Source organism: Falco naumanni, chromosome 7 (assembly GCF_017639655.2).
Source record: "Falco naumanni isolate bFalNau1 chromosome 7, bFalNau1.pat, whole genome shotgun sequence".
Taxonomy (NCBI): Eukaryota; Metazoa; Chordata; class Aves; order Falconiformes; family Falconidae; genus Falco; species Falco naumanni.
In genome coordinates this window covers 69,644,200-69,664,320 of record NC_054060.1, presented here as the reverse complement: position 1 = coordinate 69,664,320, position 20,121 = coordinate 69,644,200, and the positions used below count along the sequence as shown (strand labels likewise).

Below are 20,121 nucleotides of genomic sequence, written 5' to 3'. Positions count from 1 at the left end.
ATGAAATTTCCAATCGAGACTCCAAGAAAACAGGTGAACTGGGATCCTCAAGGTTGGTGATTCTCTATTACTATCATTACTATGATAATAACAATTATTATTATTCTTTGTGCCTAGTGACTCGTAGGAGACTATTTGACTCCAAATGGGAGGAGATGTTGGATGCTTGTCTGCTTCCCATGTGCACCGCTCAGCCGTTCTTGCTCAGTCCTGGCAGTGCGATGCGGGGTGGGGTGGGTGCACAGGCGGAACCTCTTCTAGGTGCAAGTTTTATAGTTCTAGATTTGATATCTCTCTCCCCTCCCCTCCTTTTTTCTTGAGTATTTTCGTAGCAAACTTGCCTGGGATGGCAGTGGTCTCTGGCTCCCAGCATTGTTTGTTTTATCTGTGGCTCCTTTGTTGTTTCTGGTGATCATTGTCTCTGCTAAATGGGTGGCACAGGAGTGGACACAGATGTGACTGCTTGCTCAGGGCTCCTCGGTGGCAAATGTTTGTTGGCAAGCAACTGGAGCAAAGCGCTGCTGCAATATAACCCGTAGTGTGGATGGTATAAAAAGACACATTAAATAACGGAGCCCAAAGGGACCTTTAGACTCTTTACTCTGTCCTGTTAACAATTGATCAGCCCAAGTAGATAGTTTGATTAACTCTACCGTTAGGTCTGGAGTCTGTCTTGGGGAGTGTGTGTGATGGTGGATGGAGGTTTATGCCAGTGCAGTGGTTTTCAATGAAACGATCCAAGCAGTGTTTTAAAATAGACCATAATGAAATGCTCTCCTTCCCTGGCATGGGAAGGAGGTTCATGTACAACCTACAGAAGTGGTGGCTGAAAAAAACCCTGCTGGTAATTTGTATACTGGTGTGTCATATTTCTGTGCATCAGTGCAGGAGCAAAGCAACTCGAAGCCATATGCTCAGGTTTGCAGCAGAACTGCTGGCAGGCAGCCGCTGTACAGCAGTGCCTGCAGGAAGCATGAAGTGATAGCACGGGCTTTGATTATTCATCTTTATTCCGCAGGTTTGGCTTTAGTGGGCAATTTGTCTGTCATCCCCCATGCCCCGGTGTCTACAAAATGAAATGTTAGAAACAGTTTCTCCTGGTGTAGGAGGAATGCCGCAGAACAGACATCTTTCTGCTGAGCAGATCTGATGTGCTGTTTGAATAGTATACGCAATTAAGCTTTAGTTTAAGCCTTACTACATCTTTAATTAGGTGAAGGCTGAAATCAACACATCGGCCTCCTCCGCCCTCAGCTTCACAAGGAACACATGGATAGTAGCGCTAACAGAGATTTAATTATTTTAACAATGATGTTTTTCTTATCCTAGGGTCCAGATTCTGTGCGGTGAAAATTTGCTTTTCCCAGGTGCTTTTCTGAATGTATGCTTGCTGTAGTTTCATTTTCATTCATTTTATGTATGGCAAAATGCCTTTGAATGCAAAAAGCCCTTTCCTCCCATGCCCTGGCAAGGCACGCAGGGGGCTGTACTGATGGCATTCTGTATGTAGCTCCTTTGCTTGGCAATCGGCTTTAAAGCATATGGATCCAACAGGTGGGTGGTCAGAATTTACTAATGTGTCCAAAACTGTAGAGTACTGTAACAGTTAAAAGGCCCCAAACCCAGCAGGTTTCCTCTCTGCCAAGCTACCCCTGCAAAGGGCTGCAGAATCCTACCAGTTATTTCCCCTCAGTGTATTGACTTTGTTAGCCAGGCAGCAAGGATGCTATGTATAGCCAAGGAGGAAGCAAAAAAATGTCAATTTCTGATTCTCTAAGGGACTCAGGAAATAGATGAAATTTGGTGGAATGGCAAAAGGCTAATCGGTAAGGAGAAGTTGTCTAAGGGCCAATCCTGTAACCAACAGAGGAGCAGTGCAATGACATTGTACTTGCACAGTCCCACTGAAGAATTAGTGGCATGGGTTTCTACCCATGGTAGATCAGAGTTCTGTTCCTTTTGAAGCAAAAATATGTTTATATAAATACAAATATCAGCAAAGATCTTCAGAAAATTACTTAGAGCCCTAACATGAATTTGATTTACCATCACGTATGTAGTCTGTTCTTTGCATGTACATGTGAAGGACGATGCTATGTTTTGCATCCCATGCGATATCCTTGGAGTTAAGAACTGAAGTAGCTTTCCTCAGATACAAAGATAAACGTGCAGAAAGCTGATGATGCAGGGATACCAAGAGGCTGAAGTATTAAAAGCAGAGCTCATGTCCGGTTAATGTTCACGCTCAAATACGAAGCTCATTTCAGTGTGTGTTTTATGATTGTGCCCTGTTCTGGTCGTCAGACGGAGAACATGCAGTTTCCACAGTTTTGTCTAGTAGGAATTGTGCTAACTTGTGCTAACAGTGCCTGAAATATATCAACTGATATTCCTGGCAAGCAAACTAGCAGTCCAATGATGTAAGTGAGAGCTTATGGTATCTCAAAGATTGTTGAGATCTGATTATTCCAGGCAATATTTTCTAGGAGCTATGTACATTTCTAAAAGCCAGGGCCCTTGCTGGGGAGATACGGCTGGCTTGGGACTGGTGATGTGGCTGGTTTGAACCCGGGTCAGAATGATAGTCATTGCAATGAATTAATGCTCCAGCTCCATAATGCTGACTGAACGATAAATATTTACATAGATAAATAGATTAGAGTCTGCTGGTAGCTTTCAGCTGGCATAAAACTGGTATTCTCAGTTCACATCAGCAAAGATCAATATACCATAGAAAGGCTTTGTGGAGAGAAGAGGTTTAAAAGGATGGGGTTGACGGGAGGGATGGTGCCTGACAGGCAGCTGATGGGAGACTAATTTCTCAGCCGTTAACAGTGGAACAAATAGTTAAAGTGGAACAAATAGGGCATGGAGGCCGAACTGTGCTTTTATCCTCTTGTGAGGTACCTTTGCTTGTCATGGGTGTAGAGTGTATCTGCGTTTCCCTGCAAATGCTGAGTGCGTTTTCTAGATAAACGATTTTTTCTAGATGAAGTATTTCATCAGCCTGGAAGTATATAGGGTCTGGATTCCTCCAGTGAAGCTCCCTATTGTCCCAGGCAATCAAACTATATAGTCCCATTAACAAACAGATCAAACTCCATCTGAAAAGTCACTGGGACTTGTCCCTAACAATCCAGTGTAAAATATGTCCTAGAATCTCCTGTATATTGATTAAAAACCATACTATTCACATACAGTGAGTAAATGGGGTAAGAAATAAGTAAAAACCCAAACCTCAAGAAAGTTTTTGGGAGGGCTGGACACATCGAGCAGGGGTGTGGAACCTCGCACTACCTGGCCTTACATTTGGAAAACCAAGCCTGCCATTTGTGTCATCGGTGGAATCAGCCTGGATGTACACGATTATCAAACATTTGATCTGCCTATCACCAACTTTTGCTTCTCCCATTTGGTGTAATTCAAGTAAAGCAATAATAACTGAAATTAGTGAAAGAACAGATTTTTAGTTTCCTACCTCATACAACTTCCCATCTATACTTTTCAGAATATAAGACAGGCTTTATGGCAGCATATGAAGATACACAATTTTTATAATTGTTCTCATCTCTCCTCTTTGCTGCATTTCTCCTGCTGTCTGTCTGTTACACCCACCTGTTGTCCGTGCTTAATTGGCTTATAATGTCTTTGCACATATATTTTTATATAGTACCTAAACCACAGTGTGTCCTCATCCTGACTGAGACATCTGGATGTTACAGCAATGTCAGTTTTTTTCCCCCTACTGATTATCTGCTTAAAATTGCTGTTTCTTTGCAGAAAAGAAGTGTAGATAGAGACTGTTTCAAACATGCTCAGAAATAACCCCCAGGCATGAGTGTCTTGCAGGGTGATGGTGAGATGTCTTTTCCAAAGGATGGATGCCTGTCTTGGTGATGGTCTTAGTAGGCAGAAAATGGAATTCAGTTTTGTCCCATCCTTTCTGCCTGCGTGTTTTTTTTTTTTTTTTTTTTTTTTAATCTGTCATTGCAGTGATGTGGATTGTCAAAGCTTTTTGAATTTCCAGGTAGATATTTATCTTCACACTGGCCTTTTGAAACTCTGAAGGTTTAATACAACTTCTTGTGTCTTTTCCCAATGATATAGATTGTGTAGGATGGCTTTCTGTGCAATCCTGAAATCATGCATTTATTATCTTCCTTACATTTAGCGTGGGAGTTAGTGGTCTGTGGGGAATTAAAGCTGTGGTTGAGTCTGGAGTTTCTCTTCAGATTTTGCCACTGACTTACTGTTTAACCTTCAGCAAGCCACTCACCCGTTCTACTCCTCCCTTTTTCCTTGACTGCAAAACAGGAATATTAATACTTCCCTAATGCACAAGGGTGTTGTGAAATATAATTAACTTGTTTAGAGCAATCTAAGATCTGCTATTGAAAGAAGAGCGTATGTATTGCAATCAAATGCTAAAACAATTAGGAGGGAGCAAAACAGCCTGTCATCACACACAGATCACATCAATTAAGAAATAAGGTTATCTCTGCACTTGACAACCAGAGGAAACTAGGATTACTCGTGCTCCTTCACAGACACTGAAGGCTCAATTGAGTTTCCCATTAGAGGCAGCTAGAGACCTTTGCTATTCCCCAGCCGCAGCTCCCGAGGGGCTCAAGTCTTCCATAGGTCCTGTGTCACCTGCCATGGGATTTCTCACTTCACCCGAGACACCTCAGGCAACACTGGACACCTCTATGTGGGACATTGAGCTGAGTCTCAAATGCCTTCCCGCAGGTACCGGGGTTGGATCATCCCTTGACGAGTGTTTGTTGGAAAATTCTTTGGTGTAAACTGCTCCGTATCAATTAAACTGATGCTGCCTGCAGTGTTACAAACTGCTGCTGTTCCTGCTCTTTCTGCCCTTTCATTTTAACACACCAATACAGGAGGCAAACTTGCTAACAGCACAGATGAGTAGAACGAGGGTGTTCTTCTCTGCCCTGTGTTCTCAAGATGATGTATGACAAGAAGTGGAGTGCAACTGTGAGCAAGGCATTCTCTTTCTGCACTAGTAAGTCAGCTCTTAGTAGCTCAGTGTAAGGAAACTTCTATGCAAAGCTATAGTGTGTAAAAAAAAAAAAAAAAAAAAAAAAGTAGCTCTGATCCCAGCAAGTGATCCATGGTCAGCAGGGCACTGACCACATGCTACTGGTGTCACACAGCTGTGTTGGCTACTGACCCGTCGGACAGAGCAGGACTCTGCTGTGCCTAATAAGAACAACTGTAAAGGGTTGATTTTCAAGAAAGATTTGAAGGAGACTAGAAACTGGATGAACGGGAGGATGCTCCTGGCAGTGCGTGGTGTAGGCACAATAGTGCCAAATACAGTAAGGTGGAAATTTTGCAGAGTCTGGAACAGAAATGAAAGAGGATGAAGAAATTAGAACTTTGCTAAAGGCTATAGGTAGCCTGTAGGGGAGGCAGATGAACACTGTGGACCTTAATGTGGTTAGAGATAGGAAGATATGACCGACCTAGCAGGAGAGGAAGAAAGAAAAAAGCTGTTATTTTCATCATTAGGCTGCCCTGGAAATGGAAAAACTAAGGATTCCGAAAAAGTAAAATTAGTAACAAGAAAGTGAAAGGCTGGACAGCAGTTCTCTTAGTAACAGTGGGGAAAGGTGGAACTCTAGTCAAGGTATAAAGATGAAGAGCAGGGTATCATTAAGATGTCATCTGTACTGTGGGAAAAAGGGAGTGAAAAGAATCAAAAGCAATATGAAGCTGTAAGTCAAAGACACGGAGAGCAGCAGAATTGTCAGCAGTGGGAGAGGTTGAGACAGAATTATTATTTCACTGAAGAATACCAATGCTATTTTTTGCCACTTATGTACAAGAGTAATCCATTAATAGTTTTTTACTATACTGAAAAGTCCCTTGGGCAGCTCTTGAAAACTGATGCTACTTGAAGTGATGGTGTTTGCTTTTGAAAGAAAAATATATGTTATCAGTTGTAATTGGCTAGGCTTTGGTTCAGCTTTTGGCATTTATGTGGATTTACGTAGCTAGCATGTGGACTTTATCAGCTTCTGACAGAAGAGCGCATATATATGGTGATAGAGTTTAATTTTTACTCTTTTGATTTAATCCAGGGCTAGGAATTTTATCGCTCGCTTCAGTGCAAGCAACACGAGATCCTTCATTTTAAAAGTATCAGAACTGTGTTGTCCCCGCAGGCTTTACTGAGTTAAAATCAAAGAGATGCTGGAATCACTGGGAGCACAGGGGCTCTAGATGTGTTGTAAATAGGGTACGTACCGGAGTGAAATGGGGAGGGAACAATGAGGAGGTCAAGGGAAGAAGGGGGTAACAAACCCGGTAGTGCTCAACAGGTAGAGTATTAGAGAATTCAGCATGATGGGGGTGCCCAACCTTTATTTTGTAATAGTCTCAGTGTAATAACAAAAGCCAAAGCAGAGAATATAAATGCTGAACAGTTGTCTGGATTTTTATAGGATTTTTATGTAAAAGAATTGACATTCAGCAAGAGGCTAAATACTACCTTTTTTAATACCTTTTTAATTGGAATAATTCTGCTTTTTGTTTTCTGTAAGAAATTGAAAACATCCTGGGACTTGGCCTTTGTCAGGCAGAGGTTCCTTTTATTCGAGTTCCTGAGACATTGGTTAATACTTCTGTTGTTTGTCTGTCGAGCGTGTATATTAAAAACATTTTAACTATGACGGGAGATGTGCTCTAAGGTGAATCCACTGACTTCCATAAATAACACGTCGTGCAGTTCTCCTGGTTACCCCGACGGGATCAATCAACAGGTGAGCCCAGCACATACCATACACCCCTGCACTTCAGGGTGATGGTACCAATCCTTCTTTACTCCACGGACCGTTATTATTCTCCCAACATACTTTCTGGGCTGCTTTTCATAGTTATAATCAAGTATCAATTCAGGTGATTTGAACAAAATGATATTTCAAAAGTGAACTATGGAATGCCTTACCATGTTCATGAACCACAGAATTCAGGGAATATTTCCTTGGTCTGGGAATGCTGAGACCAGAATTCAGACTTCATCTTTGTCTTTAATTGCTAATACAGTTATTTTGCTATAACAAATCTTATTATTGGCAAAGTGTCCCAAATGCATGTATTATTATGTGTTACTCAGATGTTTCAAAATACGAGCATAGGAGATCACTGGTAAGATTCTGAGGTTAGAGCGGGAATTTCAGTGTGGGAATATCTCGGTGTTGGAAGTGGAAATGAAAGCCAGCAATGTAACAGCATCCATTATCAAAGCCTGTAAAGAGGGCAAAGATGTAAGAGAGTACACAAACCTGGCTTTATTTTATTTTCCTGTTTTTAAAATGGAACATCCTACTGAACGCTGGAGTTGTGATGAGAGGCATGACATAAAATATATGAAAGGGATCAAAACTTGTTGCACTTAGGATCTAGAGTCCTGAATAGAGGCAGTGATCAGCTACAAAGCCTGGTTCAGTTGGGGTTCAGATTTTTTTACGTCATTAGGTCCAGCATTGCGCTTGAGTTTGTTATTTGAAATTTTAGAGGACATTTGAAAAGAAATAAAGACCTATTGAGGAGGGACAAAGGAAAGCACCTTAGGTACTGTAGGTTAGAAGAGAACGGACTCCAAGTGTGACAGGATCCGATCTGCTGCCAGAGATGCAGAAAAGGCAGAATGAAGAGAATGCAGAGAAAATGGGGGGGCATGAAGGCAGGTTTGGCTGCCTCCAACTAGAATTCACTGTTTTCAAACACATGATGTTCTTTCTACCTTTTAGAAGTGAGCACATAGTCTGTGGCATATTTAAACAAAAATGAAGTATCTTTATATTCTTTATTGGTTCCTCAGGCACGTATCGGGGTGCCTCCTCTGTGACCAAAACTAAAGCACAGTATAAATAATCCTATGGACATATTACGACATGTTTTAATCTCATTAAGTACCTTTACTAGATGATGATCCGTTCATTTGGCTACTCCTTCATTGGAGAAACATGCTAATGTTTCTTCTGGTTGTTCCTCAATCCTGCCCCTGAAGAGTTGCATTCAATCGATCCTTAAATGACATCAGTTCTCTGATAACCCATGGGTTACTGTGACTGTGCGACCGTTGTTTGCTGAAAACAATAGTCTGTTTAACTAGTAGGGGATAACAAAAGTTGACATCTTCTGACAAAGCGATACAAGTTATTTTAGTATCACTGTCCTACAGGATCATCACAGTGCTTTAAGCATCAGAATTTGAGTACCTAGATTTGTTAGAGCCATATGTTCATATCTCAGCAGGACTGACTCATCTTTTCTTCCCTAGGAAGAAAAAAACAACGTGTTACTGACTTTACTGGATGAGGATTTTGGAATTTGGGACCTTAAACTTGTGACTGAGATTCTTAAGATTCAGTGATATGCTGTTAAAGGGTGCTTGGATTATTCCTCTCTTACCTGATATGGTAATATAGTAGTACTGGGATGATTTGAAAACAGCAAATACATACTGACAGCCTGTCCAGGGCTTTTATCCTCTCAAATTTCAACTTTTGATTTTAAAGAAACAAAAGGCAGTCACTAGCTACTATGTTAGTCAACCTAAATAATGAAAGAAATATGAAAGAAACAGTACTGCAGAAACTCCCAGCTGAAATGAAGGAAGCAGGTCACACATCTCCAAGACATTCTTTTAGGTTAACTCAGACCCCTCACCCCTTAAATGTTAAGAGTGCTAAGTTTGGATTTCACAAGAGAGGATATGCAGAGAGGTCCTGGGTAGCAGCAATCATGACAGCTACAGCAACACCACCGGAGCCACCTCTGCATGATGCTGCAGCCACCATACTAATCTGCCTTCACCAGAAGCAGAGTTCATTACTGGCTTACAATGATATACTGATGTGTAATCTCACGACCTGCATTTGTTGTTGCTACCAGACATTATTTGTTGATTCAGTTTTCTAAAAATAGGCATCTGCTGCCATTTAAGGGACTGTAAGGCAGCAGAGACATTTGCATAGGCTGCTGTATATGATTATGGTCCTAAAGGAGACCTCTGCCCTTCTGGAGCAGCCGCTTAAGGCCAATTAGGATATCCTAGGACCTCTCACTTGGTACTAAATGATATGGATGGGCAACTGAATTACACCATTTGAGTGTGACTTGGAGAGTAAAACACCTAAATATAGGTAGCTATCTGAAATGCAGAGGGATTCTAAGTTTCTAAGGACCTGTCATAGTTAGGAGAGATGTAGTCAAATACGGTTCGTGCAGCCTGGAGAAATCCCAGTAGATGTCTGGTTCGGGTCAGCGGAATCCCCCTCCAGGTTGCAGTGACCAATGTGGCCACATTTGTATCGGATTGAATGGGATGCATTCCCAGTTACAGCAAAGGAAAGAGAGGAGACAAGGGTTGTTCCTGCTCATGTTTTGAACTTCAGCTCAAATGGCTTAGAGTAGTTTCTCACTAGGAGTATTTGGGACAGGTACACATGATTTTTCGTAGTGGATTCATTCTCGGTTGGTGCATGCTTTGGGGTTGCAAGAAGTTACACCGTCATGATTAGTGCAACTCTGCTGAAAGCTATAAAATACTGCTTTGAACTTGGCATTATTAACAGCAATTTCATTTGTTTTCAACAGCTTTGAGCACAGGAGAATGAGTTCATGCCCACCTGCTGCACACTGTGCAGGCATGCTTGTGCTTAGGAGAAGCTTAATTGGGGCAGAACTGATTAGAAGGCCACAGCTGTCTCTTTCTTAAGTCTGACGTGTAAAGGCATGTATGTAGCTGCCTGTCAGCGATGCAGAACGGCGACACGGTGAAGTACTGCGAGATGCTAGAAGCCATGCCGTATCAGCAGATGCCATCCTTGTGCAGCTGTAAAGTTTTATCACAGTTCAAATTACAACTGTATTTCTACCGTATCATCCGAACAGAAGCTGAGCAGGAGATAAGAAAAGTCTTGTGCAATTCAGTTGTTGTCGTCCCAGACTTCTTATCATCTGAGACAACCTAAATTACAGACTCTATAGCAAACTCCGAGCCAGCGTTGTGCAGCCAGGATCAGCCTGGCATGGACCTGGAGCTCTGGTGCCCAACCAGCCTCCAGTGATGCTGCTCACCTGTTCTGTCATACACTGCCATGAGCAGCACCCTGGGTCTGAAGGCGCTTTAACCTCATTCCTTTTGCTCACCTGAGCACTCCCTGACTCCCACTCACTTGCCAGTAACTGTCTTACATGCAGACTGGACAGGTAATCATGTGGCAGCTTTACTGGTGCAACTTAAACACCAAAAGGGTAAAAGAAAAATGCGTATATTATAAAGAATTTAGAGTAAGAGAAAATCAAGGTGGCTATGCCCAACAAGTGTATTTCAAACAGCAACTTCCTCTTCCTTGTGAAAAATCTTTTCTGCACAGAATCATCTTGTAACAGCTACCTTTGTTATATGTATTCTTTGTCCTGTTCCAGAATAGGTGTTTATAGTATCGAAAAGCTGTTGTTCACTTAATTAAGACTGTTACTGTGTATAGGAACTTAAGACCTCTAAATAGACTGGATCCTCAGGGTATGCAAATAGTATAGCTCCAGTAAAGTACAAAATAGCCTGAATGATGTGCTTCTTACAGGATTTCTGACCATTACCATGCGATGAAAGATCCACTTTTATTGGTGTTGCCCAGAAAATTTGAGAAATTATCACTTAATTGAAATGGTGGTTCATTAATGAGATTTGCTTGAATTCGAGGTATTTTTCTGTAGATCCCAAGCATTAGCTGGATTGGGGAAGACACCATTAAACTGGTGCAGAAATTCTTACTTGTTTTTACAGCGGAGCATTAGTAAGAGCTCTTTGGGTATGGTCAGTAATGTGCAGGTAGATCTGTGAGGACACCCTAAGAAATCTTTGAAGTGGAACAATCAGTGCTGACACTGTTCTTATTCTGGTGTTAGAGGTTATATTGCATGTGTTTTTCTGACCTTAGCCATATGTGAAAAATCAGGCTGTTAACCTGAGCGAGTCCTGCAGGAGATGTCGTACAGCCCCAGTTGAGCGATGTATCGGCCTCTCATGGTTCCAGGCTGTGCTATAGCCCGTGGTGCTGCTAAAGTCACCTTTGTGTGACCAAGGTGGTCAAGAGATTCCTTCGCTCCCTGTCAGGCTGTACCCCTGGGAGCCAGCCAGCAGCGACCACATCTCAAATGGAGACTTGATGGCTTCCTGCTAGGGAGGGCACTGGGCCAGGCTGCCCAGGGAATTGGTGGAGTCACCATCCCTGGAGGTATTTAATGTGTGGATGTGGCACTTAGGGACCACTAAACAGTGGTGGGCTTGTTAGGTTTATGGTTGGATGATCTTAAAGGTCTTTTCCAACCGAAATAATTCTCTGAATCTTTGCTTTGTTGTCTCCTCCACTTGCTTGTCTTAGCACTAGGTTTCTGTCAATAAGAATATTCTTCCCTTTGTACACAGGCCTTCCTATGCTAAGATTCAGGACTTGGGTTTCCTTCACTGGCTGGTCTGGCCATGAGACCATTGGCTGAATTTCTTTTTTGAATCCATGAGATAGGATATTGGGAAGATGCCCATCCAGCTGCTCTACAAGAAGGGCACCAGTTAAATCCCTGACTCTATGTCATCCTATCAGCATTTTGAAGCAGAACACCTTGAACTCCTGTGGTGGGAGATTCAGACTTCCTAAATTTTATTGGAATGCTGGGACATGTCCTAGTGAGAAAAAGTAATCAACTAATTTCATCCAATGGCATGTCATGGTGCAATGGAAGTTTTTGTATTAGTCTTTATAAGGAAGATTATGGATAAGCAGAAGCATTGCCGCTTCAACCAGTCTGTTGGTCATTGAAGGGTGACTCCTGCAGGGAACCAGAGAGCAGCTATGTATTCCTTGGTGCCTGTACCTGAGGCTCGTGACATACTGACAAGAAAGCAGTTTTTCTATATATTGCTGTGGTGGGGTGGGCTTGGCTGGATGCCAGCTGCCCACAAAAGCCACTCTGTCGCTCCTCCTCCTCCTCTTTTCTCTTAGCTTGCATTGCTGAGCAGATGCCCCAGGGTAGGGGATATCCCTATGGTCACTTTGAGCCAGCTGTCCCCTCCCAAGAGCTTGCCCACCCCCCACCTGCTGGTGATGAGGAAGGTCGGAGGGGCAGCCGCGGTGCTATGCAAGCGCTGCCCAGCCACAGCCAACATGATGGTGTGGTACCAGCACCTCCCTGGCCACCGGTACACAGCCCAGCGCTGGGAGGGCTGCGGTGGGGCTCAGCCAGCCCCAATACAGTTAGCTAAGCAGGAAAACCAGCGGTTTGTTCACCTCTCCTGACAGGAACTCTTTTTTTTCCCAGAGTCTTCTCTGTACCCATAGATCTGGAGCCAAAGCCAAAGCTTCCTGTTCGGCTCTTGGCAGAGCAGAGACATGGATGGACTAAAACTCCCAATTTTCACAAGAGCAAGAAATGCTGATCTAATGCTAGGGAAACAGGTTTTAGCAGTGATTTATTGTTTTTAGTCTCATTTCAGTAAGGGAAAGGTGAGAATTTTTCTTGGGTTCCTCTGTATTCGGTTTCTCTATAAATAGCTCCATAAAGCCGATGGCAGCACTGCTGCCAGTGGGTGTGCTGGAGCACACGCAGTCGCCAGTCCTGGCGCAGGAGGGCTCCTGCCTTGAAACTTGTCAGTCACTTCTGACCTCCCCTCAACTCTTCCTGCTCCTCTCCGTAATGCTTTTCTTGATTTTCCATTTTTTGGTACCCTAAGTTCATTGATGAGCACTGTCACACGTGAGGGTGCTCGGCTCCTTGCTCCAGTGTCAGAGGCGTGGGGGGGCAGCTGGGTGCCGAGCAGAGGGACTGGGCAGGGAGTTACGGGTATGCTGTCTCCCACGCTGCCAGCACGGCTGGGGAGCAGTGAGGGACAAGAGCAGATGGATGGATTTGGAGGAGAGCAGGGTGGAAAAGAGGTCAGGCGAGAGAGAAAGCAAAGCAAGGGAAACAAAATTCGAACTGCCCTCCAGCAGTGTGCAGTCTCACTCCAGCACAAGACAAATCTCCCTCAAGTATTCGTCTGGACTTGGCAGCCCTGTAAGTAGTGCTACAAATGGTGTCAGTAGCTGTGAATCTTCATGTTAATGCCAATAAGTGTTAGCTAGGAACCCCCTGAGGACTGCTGTCCCAGAGCCAAACCAGAAAGAAAAAAATTGAAGATGCTTTCAGCTGTTCCTGGAGTTCACGTCCTGCCTTGGCACATCCATTCTTTGGGCCAGTGAGCTGTCACGTATGCCTTAGAACAGTGCAGTGCCTGGGAGAGGGAGGAGGGAGGGGAAAGAATCCCAGCATCCCATGACCGTGACTTTTGCGGAGATTTTTTTAATGTCAGTGGCTAAGTTCTGGCTGGTACCTGCGCAGGCCAGCCTTGGGCTGCCTGTTCCCCTGCCATTTGCGTGTCCCTGGGAGGCAGGAGCTCTCAGCTGGGTTTGCAAGCGGGTGACGCTCGGGCAGCCCATTGTGGGCTCGTGGGCAGGCGCTGACAGCGGAGAGCCTGGGTCGGGATCTGGAAGTTCTTGTAAATAATCAGCAAGACCAGCTTACACACGGGTATCATATTTTCCCTTTATATCCAACAAAAGAAAGGAGTCTGATGGCTGGCTGTTAATCTTGTGACCGGCAGACCAGCATTTTGTCATGTATAGTCGAAAAGAGCCTGTCCCCTAAAAGAACTTGAAAATTTGCTGATCCATCGATGACAAATCGTTGTACCTGCTTGATGCAGATATGCCAAAGACCTTGTTTTAATCAACTTTTGTAATTACTCTTGAATTTAATGAATTTGCTAACATCGCTGTGGCAGTGTTTACACGAGACAAACTGTGAACACGTACAGTATTGTTGTTCCTGTGTCACAGGGGTTTCTCTCTTGTTTGTGAAACGCTCTGAGATATTTAGATAATCATGGAAGATTATTACAGACTTGGCACAACTGAAGCAAAGAGGAATGCTGAGATGTGTTTGACTGCCTTACACAGAAGGGGAGGGAAAGGATTTCAAGAGCATTTTCCTGCCGTGAGTCAGGACTAGAATATCAAGATGAATGATTTTGAATTTTTATATTTTTTTTTTATACTCTTAGCATTTCGCCAGTTTGTTTACAGATCCTGGGTGACGAATACAAGCCTACATTAGGCTGTTTTCCTTTGTTACCCTTCACTGATAGCTTTTTTTCTTGGGTCCATAGGGGTATGCAGGGCACAGAGTGAAAACAATGACCTAAATGATTTCTGGCAGATGATTTTATTCCCTGTTCTTAGATACTTCCAATGAAGGAGATCTCAAATATCTTAATGGCTACTCCCATGCTTAGCTATCCTTGTAGCTGGGCTTTTTCCTAACAGATAAATCCCTGCCTCCTTGGTACAGATTAATCAGTTATTTCTTGTCCTACTCTTAAGGGATCCAGGGAAGAGTTCATCACCTTCCTCAGTTAGTCAGTGTCTTGTTTTCATTTGTGAGACTACAGGTCACATTTTTACACTTGGTCCAAACAGCATTTTCGTTTATATTAAGGTAATACTTCGGAAAGTTGCGGTGAAAACCAAAGTGGGTTGCAGAAAAGGTGACTGCATTGATGATCATTTTGTGTCATGAACAAATGGCGCTGGAATACGTGGTGGAGTTTGATTTACTGTGGTTCAAACCAAGACAAGAGATCTGTCAAAACTGATTGAAGGATGAGACTGGTATTTCCAATATTCTTTAAATGCAGAGCTAGTGTTTGCCTCCTCTAGTTTGCTAAATCATTCTCTCCTTCTGTGGTCCTGTGCTCTTAACACCCAGTTACAATGAGGCTCGTCAGTATTTAGTCACCATTCAGTATTTTGGTGGTAAGTGGAGAAAGATGTTGAATCGAGCAGCCTTCTCTGTGCCATTCCCAGTTTGCTTCCTTTTTCTATTAGCCTGAAGAAAGAAAAACATCTCTTCATCTTCACTGGTTGCTAACTATATGCAGTCATAGGAAAGGTGGTGCAGAAGCCAAAACATAGTGTTTTGGAATAAAATGAATATTTTTTGGGGGGAAAAAAAATAGGAATAAAGTGCAAATGTCCCAGACAGGAGTGGTTCTTTTGGGATAGGTCTTAAAACACACGAGTCTGGCAGCGGGAGAGTGGATTTCTAGTCCAGCGGTGGTGTTTGTCGTGTGACCTTGGTTAAGCAATTTCTGTTCTGTCTAGGCTGTACCTGCGCAGCTGTATTCAGCGAGTTGAGTGCTGCTGCCTGAGCTGGGCCAGCCCAGGGCAGTTGTGAGCTCGAGCCGATGCGGTACAGTGGTGTTTTCAACCAAGCGTATCCTGCCAAGTGGCCAAGCCCAGAGGCAGCAGCTCAGCGCTGGGCTAACAGGGCGACCCAGTGTTTCTTGGGTGAACCTGGTTTCTGTGCAAATCTTAATGAAAGCTGGATCAGCCTGCAAGAAGGAGCCTAAAAATACTTTTGAGTTCCTCACGTGAAAGATGAAGGAAAATCATTGTTGTCCAGTATCAGACTTTTTCCAGAATGGTTTGAAAGACACCACAATGGGATGGTTTGAAAGAGAGTGATATATGGTAATTATTGCTGTTTGTAATATATTCAAGGCAGTGACACTCCTCTTCTAAACACTGCTGTTGTCAGGGCCCTTGTTCTGAAGAGTTTATTGTCTGTGAAATAAATAATTACAATATGTGACTATTAATAAGGACATGTACAAAAACTGATTTAGGATTGGATTTGTTAGCATAGTGAAATTTTCTGGTTTTTTTCATATGGTTGAGGGCACTGAGGTTTTAGCAGGACTTTTTATTTTCCTAAGCAGCCATTGAGAGTCTTTCCTTTCCCTGCTTTCAAAGCTCCTTGTGAGATGGATGCTTGACCTGCTGTTCTTCTGGGCTTTAAAGAATTTCCAATTAGGAATGGTAGCACCTTTCAGAAAAATGGCATAACAAAAGTATACAGACCCTTCTCTTTTCCTCGCTATGCTTTCTTGGCTAAAATTAAATTAGCTTGTACATACTTCTTTTCTATTTCTTTAGGGAGACTAGGTTCAGAATGGCTAAAGTGAAATGATAGAATACCAAAGGGTCTTTCAACAGCCTGACAAAATCCCTTGAAACCAAAGAAAAGGGACATGACATAGCTCAGGGGAATGGTAATTGCATAGACTTCTTAATCTTTTGCACACTTGTTAAACTAATCGCAGCTAGATTAATAAGTAATCCAACCGGTCATGTTTACCCAGCACCCATTTTTTATCCATTTAACATCTGCAAGCAGACTGTGATTTTCTTATATTTTTAAAAATTGTCAGTCAGAGATATCAGACTGTATTGCTACTTTTCCTTCATTGGTTAGGAGTGTATGTACTTCATGCCAGCATGAAATATTTAATGAATTTGACGTTTAGCTTTATGTGAAAATGTATGTTGCTAACATCCATTTTCTTAAATGTATATAGAAAACGAGTGAAATAAAATGTTTATGTGTGGGAAGGGAAAATGAGAATACAAGATGATAAAAAATGAAAAAATCAAATCCACTCAACAAGACAATTGAATGTTTTTGTTCCATATTGATCCAACTCCAGCTGAGAGCGACAAAAAGGCATTACTGTTGCAAGGCTGCTTGCCCTCTCTGTAGCTAACTCATGTTCATCACTGTAGTTTAAGTCCTGATCTATACATTGATATTCTTAGGGCGTGATTGTGATAGACTGTTTCATCCAAATCCACAAGCACTTTGTGACTGGTGAGACTCAGAGGAAAAACAGCGCTGAGCAACACAGTCTGAGTTGTGTCCTCACCTTTATGGCCCCTGTGCAAACTGTCTGTGGTAGGTTGACCTTGGCTGGCTGCCATGTGCCCACCCAGCCGCTCTCTCACTCCTTCGACCACAAGAGGGGAGGAAATAAGATGGAAAAGTTTGTGGGTCGAGATAAAGACAGGGGGATCACTTAGCAATTACCATCACAGGCAAACCAGACTCGGCTTGGGGAAAATGAACCTAATTTATTGACAATTAAAATAGATTTGGATGGTGAGAAACAAGGACAAAGGTTAAAATACCTTTTCCCTCCTTTATTTTTTTCCCAAGCCCAACTTCACTCCTTCATTCTTGACTCCTCTTCCTCCTCCCCACGCCATGTGGTGCAGAGGAGGATGGGGAATGGAGGATTGTGGTGAGTTCGTAATAGCTCCTCTAGGGCTGCACCTTGCTCCTCACACTTCTCCCTTGCTCCAGCTTGGGAGCTTCCTTAAGGAAACATCAGCCTGCTCTGGTCTGGAGCCTTCCGCGTGCTGCAGTGTGGGTGTCTGTCTGGTGTGGTCCTATCCGTGGGCTGCAGGGGAATACCTGCTCCGCCGTGTCCTCTTCCAAAACTCACATGGGCTGCAGGAGAATACTTCCTACAGCTCCTGGAGCACCTCCTTCTCCTTAACTGACCTTGGTGTCTTCAGGATTGTTTCCCACACTTTTTTTTTTTTCCTTATTCCTTACTGCCTGCATGGTATTGTTCCCCTTTTTAACCCTGATTGAACAGAGGTGCTGCCAGCTTGGGGGATGGGCCCAACTGTGTCCTGTGGTGGGTCCCTTCTTCCACAGAGACCACCACTGTGGCCATCCCTGCTACCAACACCTTGCCACCTGAACCAAATACTCTGTTGTGGTGACCAGCCAGCCAGGTACTGGGTTTCGGTCACGCGCTTGCTGCCCAGCTCAATGGAAGCAGCAATACTCTGGTAGGACAGGCAGTAGAAATTGGAGAAGATTCCCACAGGACTTGTTCTTTGGATCAAACAGGAGTGACAGTGCCCTTCAGTGGAAGGCAAGATTCATTCCGACGAGTTTGTTGCCTGCCACTAAAGCAGCTCTCCAGGAGCAGAGGCGAGGCTTACATTTCCTTTAGTTTTTCTGATCTCTGGTGCACCAGTATCACCGCTCTGTGAACGCTGTCACAGCTGGGAAGCTCTTTCTACAGAAAGAGAGACCTTAACTCTGACCACAATAATTTCTTAATTCTTACGATGTTCTCATTTAGGCTGTTTAAGATTTTTTATTTTTGCCTAAACCATCATTTTCTAATGAAGAAGAACAAAAGCCACATTATAAAACAGCGGTGTGTTTTTGTTTTCCTGTAACTGCATTCCAAATCAATTAAGCAGTTGGGGTATTCCAAGAGCTATTAATTAGTATGTTTCAATTATAACTGATGAAGCAGAATTATGTAGATTTTTTGGAAATTTACCGAGAATCATAATTTCGAGCACTAGCTGGGACTTTATGACAAATGATACAAAAAGTTGCAGAAGGCTTTTGATATGACATTTCCCCCAAAGCTGCTGCTGGGGATGGCAAAGCAATGGTTAGCCATATCTCCCTCTGGTATGTATTCCTGATATTTCTCTCCCCACCAACAGAGAGAGCTTAATATATGAACTTTCATTTCACTATTTTGTTTATATTTTAGTCGCGTTATCCTGGTATAGGAAGCCAACGGTGACTTTATTCCTCATGCAGTTTTGTAACCTAAGATGATGCTTCTTTCTCCGGGAAAGGGGCGATGGGGAGCCATCAGCGCGACTTTCTAACAGCACATTCGATCTTTTTGGTTTAATGTATGTTGCCCTTTCTGCCTTTACCTGTCTCTCCGTACTTTGTTGAATGCCTTGCCGCTGCTGACTGCGTTTGCAGTGGGCGGCTGGGATGTTGCTGAAGTCAGCAGCGCTAATACCGCATTAGAGAATCCACTTCAGAGGAAACGACGTTAGATTTAACCAGCGGGGTATTGCTGCGGTGGAAAGCTATATGCTCGGGGGCACTCTGTGCATTTTCCAAACAAATAATGTCAGGCTTTGCTTTGGTGAACAGTAAATGTAATAGTACTCCTCCTCGCTTCGACAGCACTTTGCAGCAGTATTCTGGACAGACGGTGAACCCCTGCGGTGCGGCAGCCCTGCAATGCCTTTCACTGCTCCAACCGGGTGGTGGAACGCCCTGGGGATACGCAGAGGGACCAGGGCCAAACTGGCGTAAAACATGTCAGGGCTGAGAGCAGTTTTCTTGATCCATGGCTGTATGGGTCCCGTGCTACCCAGACAGCAGTGTTCCTCATTATGCCTCACTCCAGAACAACAGCCACAGGGATACTAGTGTTCTGCCCCGCATGTAATCATAGCCTGCGGGCAGGATTTGGTCTCCCATTTCTTGATCACAGCTGAAATGTCACCTGTTAATTAGCCCGCATCATGCAAAGATGCTGCACAAACACAAAGGCAGACACAGTCATCTACTGGGAGTTTTGCTCTAAATCCCAGATTTTCTAAACCAGTGTCAGATTTTTGAGTGCCCAGTGTGCGAAATTCCAGCGTTTGTGCTGGTTAAACGGATGCTTTCTGCTTTGCAAAACCTGTTAAAAAAACCCACAACAGACAGAGATGGAGATTGGGGGTGGGGAGGGGGCTGGAATAGCAAGCAGAGCAGGTGGTGGAAATGATAAGCCGTGTCCTCATAATGCAAAATTTTAATGACTTAATGACTTTTTGGCTATGCGTGGACAGAAACTTCCACGTTTCATTACTTCCATCATGTGTATAGCAGCCACCCATTTCCTGATGGACGTGCGAAGTCCCTCATCCATACACCCGCATGGATTTTCTGTTTGTGACGTGTTTACGAGCTGTTCGTATGGCTGGTAGCTTAATACGCTCATCGTCTCCGCTCCTCCTCTAACAAACCTCTTCTCCTTGCTCTGACTCCCAGGCACAGCCCTGCTCTCTTACCCCAAGCAGCCGCTACCTGCGATGGCTGCGGGAAGGTTGTGGGATTGGAAGGGATTGCTAGATACGCGTGTGCTGCAGGAGCTTCTGTCTGGACCTGAGCCAGAACCGACGTTGTCTATGAGTGCAGGAGCGTATGCTGTCCACCATGGGCTGCCCGTTTTGCTGCCTCTCCACGCGTTCAGTCAGGAAGCCCTTTGGATGGTAACTCCGGTGTGTGGCTGTTTCAGAAGAGGAGTAGGGGGAAGGAACCCAAACAACTAGCGTACTCTGTCCAGTGAAAATGAAATAAATGAGGCTCCTGCTGGGATGC

General features: G+C 43.7%; 1 protein-coding gene across 1 annotated transcript in view; it reads left to right on the top strand.

The window, feature by feature from the left end:
- The window catches only part of KCNK10 (potassium two pore domain channel subfamily K member 10), a 64,985-nt gene continuing 44,864 nt past the window's right edge, over positions 1 to 20,121 (top strand). Inside the window, exon 1 of the mRNA XM_040601792.1 lies at positions 1 to 52. Within this exon, the coding sequence (XP_040457726.1) occupies positions 1 to 52 (52 nt within the window). The remainder of the gene's footprint in view (positions 53 to 20,121) is intronic.